The 5,685-nt window shown below is 45.6% G+C and overlaps 1 protein-coding gene across 1 annotated transcript in view; it reads left to right on the top strand.

Moving 5' to 3' along the window:
- Nucleotides 1-2,287: 2,287 nt before the first annotated feature.
- The window catches only part of LOC144679195 (CUB domain-containing protein 1-like), a 77,239-nt gene continuing 73,841 nt past the window's right edge, over nt 2,288-5,685 (top strand). Inside the window, exon 1 of the mRNA XM_078539615.1 lies at nt 2,288-2,461. Within this exon, the coding sequence (XP_078395741.1) occupies nt 2,407-2,461 (55 nt within the window). The 5' untranslated portion in view covers nt 2,288-2,406. The remainder of the gene's footprint in view (nt 2,462-5,685) is intronic.

The following is a 5,685-nucleotide window of genomic DNA, read 5'->3' as shown; positions in this document are numbered from 1 at the left end:
GGGAACTTGCAGGTAGTGGTGTTCCCATGCATCTGTTATCCTTGTATCTCCAGGTGGTAAAGATTATGGGTTTGGAAGGTGCTGTCGAAAGAGCCTTGGTGAGTTGCTACAGTGCATCTTGTAGATGGTACACACTGCTGCCACTATGCAGTGCTGGTGGAGGGGGTGAATGCTGGGAGCGGTGGATGGGATGCCAATCAAGCGGGCTGCTTTGTCCTGGATGTTGAGCTTCTTGAGTGTTGTTGGAGCTGCACTCATCCAGGCAAGTGGAGAGTATTCCATCACACTCCTGACTTGTGCCTTGTTGATAGTGGACAGGCTTTGGGAGTCAGGATGTGAGTTACTGACTGCAGAATTTCCAGCCTCTGACCTGTTGTAGCCACAGTATTTGGCTGCTCCAGTTAAGCGTGAGATCTGAAGACATGATGTCAGATCCTCCATGAACACTGCCAACACCAGCTCTCCCTCACCACCAACTCTCCAACCACTCCACAGCCTCTAATATCACACTGCTTGCCTGACACTCCTGCCCTGCATTAGCCCCATTTCCACACAAAGTTGGAAAGACTGAAGATATTGTCTTTGCTCCCCGCCCCAAAATTCCATTCCCTTGACACTGAATCCAACCCTCTTCCTGCGACCTGTGCCAGGCTGAAGCAGGCTGTTTGCATTCTGAGTGTCCCCTGTTTGACCCTGAGCTGAGCTTCTCTGAGACTGCTTATTCCAATCTTGGCTGCATGACCCATCTCCTCTTGAACCTCGACTTATCTGTTGCTGAAACCCTCACCCTCCTCTGGATTGGACCATCCCAATGGCCTCCTGATTGACCTCCCATCTCCCAACCACCTTAAGCTGCAGGTCATACAAATTTCTGCTGCTGATACTCTAACGAATGCCAAGTCCCCTCTCACTCACTACCCCTATGTTCACTGACCTAATACTGCCTCTCAGCCTCCCATTGACTTTGATTTGAAAATGCACATCCTTGGGTCCAAGACCCTACCTAAAGAATTCCCTCCGTCAGTGCTAAAATCTGCTGAGGAGGCTGCAATTCTCCAACTCTGGCATCCTGGACACCCCTCAATATCTTTTCCCCCTCTCCCACCCCCTGACTGACAGCTGTGCCTCCAGCTGCCTAGACCCTGAACTCTGGAAATCCCTCTTTAAGTCTCTTTGCCTTCCATCTGTCCCTCTTTAAGTCACGCCTTAAAATGACCTTTTTGACCTATCCCAATATCTCCTTCTTCGAATCGGTGTCAATTTTTGAAGACACTCCAATGAAACACCTTGGAACATTTTCATACAACAAACATGTTTATGTAGCACCTTTAATGAAATGAAACGTCCCAAGATGCTTCACAGGAGTGAGATGTTAGGCCAGATGACCAAGGGCTTGGTCAAAGAGGTAGGTTTTAGGGAGTGTCTAAGAGGAGGAGAGAGGGGATTCCAGAGCTTAGGACCAACGCAACTGAAGGCACAGCCACCAATGGTGGAACGATTAAAATCGGGGATGCTCAAGAAGCCAAAGTTAGGGGAACGCAGATGTCTCGGAGGGTTGTAAGGCCGGAGGAGATTACAGAGATAGAGAGGGGTGAGGCCATGGAGGGATTTGTAAACAAGGATGAGAATTTTAAAGCCAAGTCGCTTGACCAGGAGCCAGTGTCGGTCAGTGAGCACAGGGGGTGAAAGGGGGATGGGACTTGGTGCGAGTTAGGACATGGGCAGCAGAGTTTTGGATGACCTGAGGTTTAGGAAGGATAGAATGTGGGGGACCACGGGGGAGCACTTGGAATAGTCAAGTCTGGAGGCAACAAAGGTATGAATGAGGGTTTCAGCAGCAAATCAACCGAGAAGGAGGCGATGTTACATTCAAAGCACTATATTTTTTTTAAAAAAGTTGTATTATAGGCATAAAGATAATGCTGGTTTGGTAAGTTTTAACATACTGGAATATAATGACCAGGAACCCAATGTGGGTAAAAGATGCAAAAGGGAGAAAATTCAAAAAACTTCGCTTTTCCGCACTAACATTTCTGGGTGGGGAAGTTGGATCGTCCCGACTCCCGACAGTTATCTGTACAGGAACAACGAGTCCCATTCACCCCACAGTCCACCCCTGTGTAAACTTGCACAACCTGTGGTTTTCTGGAGACGATGGGGGGGAATTGCCAAGCCAACTCGTTTCCACTCGGCAGAAGAAAAGCCTCCCCGACACGCCCAGAATTTACCTCCAGGCGAATGAGGGAGCAGAGGTGATCCTGAACAGGAAGCAGCCGATGTCAGTGGAAAGAAAAAAAAAAGAAAGGTGTGTGTGGTGGGAAAAAGAAACGCACAATTACGCCAAGAGGTTTAAAATTTGGATTGAAATCGGAGAAACCCTTCCCCACTCTTGTGAGTCTGGAGGGGATGGGTCACGGTGGAGTGTGGCTGCTCTTGTTCATGGGCTGGATCCTGGAAACAGGTAAGTGAAACTCACCTGGACAAGGGAAGCGTTGCTTCAATTTCACAACTACCCCACCCCCCTTTAGTCGATTTCTCTGCTGTTCAGAAATTGAAATCTCGACCTTACTGTACCTTCTCTGCGTTTTTTTTTTGTGGGGGTGGGGTGGGGGTGGGGGGAGAAATATTGCACTCTCGCCTCTGAAGTCCTGAAAGTTCTGGGTTCAAGTCCCACTCCCAGGGCTTGAGCACAAAAATCCAGGCTCACACTCCAGTGCAACTGCAAAGTGCTTGACCAAAAAAAAACCAGTGACCATGAAAGGCGCTATATAAATGCAGGTCTTTTTCTCCAAGGGAGGCTCAGCAATGTAGAGAAAGATTAAAAAAGGACTTTCAACTTGGAACTTAGAATTGTCCAGTGGAATAAGGAAGTTGAGGCCAGATGTTGACTTGGATAGTTCCGATAGGCTTCAGGACAAAAAGGCTCATTTTGGAAATGATGTTGGTGCTTCTGATGATTGTGACAGTCTTCAGGAGCCCCCCTTTCCCCTCCTTGTTGTTACTTAGGATTGATTATTTGGTGCGCTCACTATCCAGGTCCACTGTTGGACATGTAAGAAGCCCAATTGAGAGGGTTAGGGACAGTGTTTCTCTTCAGACAACTCCTGATGTGGGCCAGAGGCTTACCTCTCACGTGGAAGTTCATAAACTGCAAACGCTGGAAGACAAAAAATAAGTACTTAAAATTCTCCAGCTCAAGTCATCGTCTCGATGGGGAAATGAATGTGATTTGATTGGAACTGGTTTTTATTCAAAATGTTGTAAACCAGGAGGCTCTGTGGCAGTGAATGATCGCACATTTTGCCACCCCCATCTCTTGGATCCCACACTATAACTTCCGTCCCTGTCTTTTATTTTTATTCTTTCACATGATGTGGGCATTGCTGGCTAGGGCAGTGTTTATTGCCCATCCCTAATTGACCTTGAGAGAAGATGGTGGTGAGGTGCCTTGAAACGCTGCAGTCCATGTGGTGTAGGTACACCCACAGTGCTGTTAGGGAGGGGAGTTCCAGGATTTCCACCCAGTAACAGTGAAGGAACGGTGATATATTTCCAAGTCAGGATGGTGAGTGGCTTGGAGGGGAACTCCCAGGTGGTGGTGCTCCCATGTGTCTGCTGCCCTTGTCCTTCTAGATGGTAGCGGTTGTCATGGGTTTGGAAGCAAGTGGTTTCAACGAGACTTGCCTTATTTATTGTTCATGGTTGAACTGGGCCAAAAGGATTAATACATAAATTAGGCCAACACTGAAATTACTTGGAAGTGACTGGGAAGGCAGGCGGAATAAGGGCAGGCTGGTTTCTCCCGGCAATGTAAACCGGGTAGTTTTACCATCGTGAGAGAGAACTTCAAAGTGTGCTTGTGTCAGTTGTTCTCCTGTGCCAAACCATCAGTGGTGTAACAGAGCCTCTGTAATGTTATTCTCAATCATTGCCTGAAGTAGGGTTCATCATTATTGGGTGTTCACATATTCGGGCACTTAGCGTTTGTGGGAACATCAAGAACTTTAAGCTGTTGGGTCATGGATAAGGCCATTTAGTTTCCCTCCCTGGCTCCCTCATGTGTATACAAGCATCCATTATGTTTATTATACAGCATTCACCCTCACATTCAGTGACCAGTGCAGTTTCGGAGAGTATCATTTGTAACAACGCAGGCATCAGCCCCATCAGAAAGCCATGTATGAGTGGGAGAAGGTAATTCACTGAAGTAGGCAAAGTGTTGGATAAAGCAAGTATATCCTCTATTATTACAGAACAGAAACAGGCCACAAAAATCTAGGCTGACATGCTCCAAAAAAGCCCCTTCGCATCCCTCTTTCATCTGACCCAATCAAACACATCCTTCTAACCCTTTCTCCCTCGTGCACTCATTTAAGAGGAAGAAATGTTACTAACCTTCATTACTCCTCGTGATAGCAAGTTCCACATTCTCACTGCTCTCTGGGTAAAGAAGTTTCTCCATTGGATTTATCAGTGACTATTTTATGCTAATGGCCCTTGGTTCTGTTCTCACTCACTAGTGGAAACACCTTCTCTACATCTACCTTATCAAACCCTTTCATATCCTTACAGACCACTGTCAGGCCATCCCTCAGACCTCTTTTGCTCTAAAGAAAAGAGACCTGGCCTGTTCTACTTGATAGCTATAACCTCTCTGTTCTGGTATCATCCCTTTTCACACTTTCTTCAGTGGTTCTACATTCTTTTCATAATATGGAGATCAGAACTGTTCGAAGTACTTCTAGTGTGGTTTAACTAAGGTTCTGCACATGTTTCACATAACCTCTCTGCTTTTCAATTCTATCCCTCTAGAAATGGCCCCAACTTTGTTTACCTTTCTAAATGGTCTTTTAGTCTTATTGTTGCTACTTTAGCGATTTGTCTTTCTGAACCCTGCGATCCATTTGCTCCTCAACACCATTTAGTTTCATTTTCCAAGGAGTGTATGATGGCCTCTTTATTCCTTCCTAGCAAAATGCATCACCTCACATTGTTCTCTTTTGAAATTTTCCTACCAGTTACCATGCCTGGTCTGCTAGTTTATTAGCGTCTTCTATTTTGTCTCAGTCCTTTTCTCCCCATTATTTTTCCCGATGAATTGAATCCCGGGTTTCGGTCGGTGGATCTTCAGCCCAGGGAGTGGGAATCTGGATAAGGCATCCCCTGGCTTTGTGACGAGAGGCCGTGTTGGAATTCTAAGATTTAAAATACTGAAAAAAAAATATTAAAATAGGTAAGCATGTCCCCTGCTGTTCTTGCTGAAGGCCACTAAGACTGCTACCCAAACGAGTAAATTTTGGGCATATGCCTGTAGGCATCTAATTATAAGACCAAAAAGACAAAAACAATGGTAGTTGGAAGGAATGCATTAGAAGAAACTGGAGTGAAGATTGAAGTGGATGGTGTCACACTGGAACAAGTGAATAAGTTTGTCTATTTAGGGCAAATGGTAACAAAAGATGGCAGATGCGATGCTGTAATTAGAAAGATCGAGAAAGAAGTAATTTTGTGAAGGTGAAGGCTGCGTTACAACAAGAAAACTCAAGCGTGTAACAAGGGAAAAGGTTCACTTTCCTGTATGCCTTAGAAACCTGGACAATAGTAAAAGATCTGTAGAAGAAGATAGAGGCCTTTGAAATGTGGGTGCTTAAAAAAAAAAGTGTTTAAAAATTCCATTTTTTTTAA

Source organism: Cetorhinus maximus, chromosome 3 (assembly GCF_964194155.1).
Source record: "Cetorhinus maximus chromosome 3, sCetMax3.hap1.1, whole genome shotgun sequence".
Taxonomy (NCBI): domain Eukaryota; kingdom Metazoa; phylum Chordata; class Chondrichthyes; order Lamniformes; family Cetorhinidae; genus Cetorhinus; species Cetorhinus maximus.
Note: the sequence above shows the minus strand (reverse complement) of the source record. Positions and strands in the feature narration are given on the sequence as shown.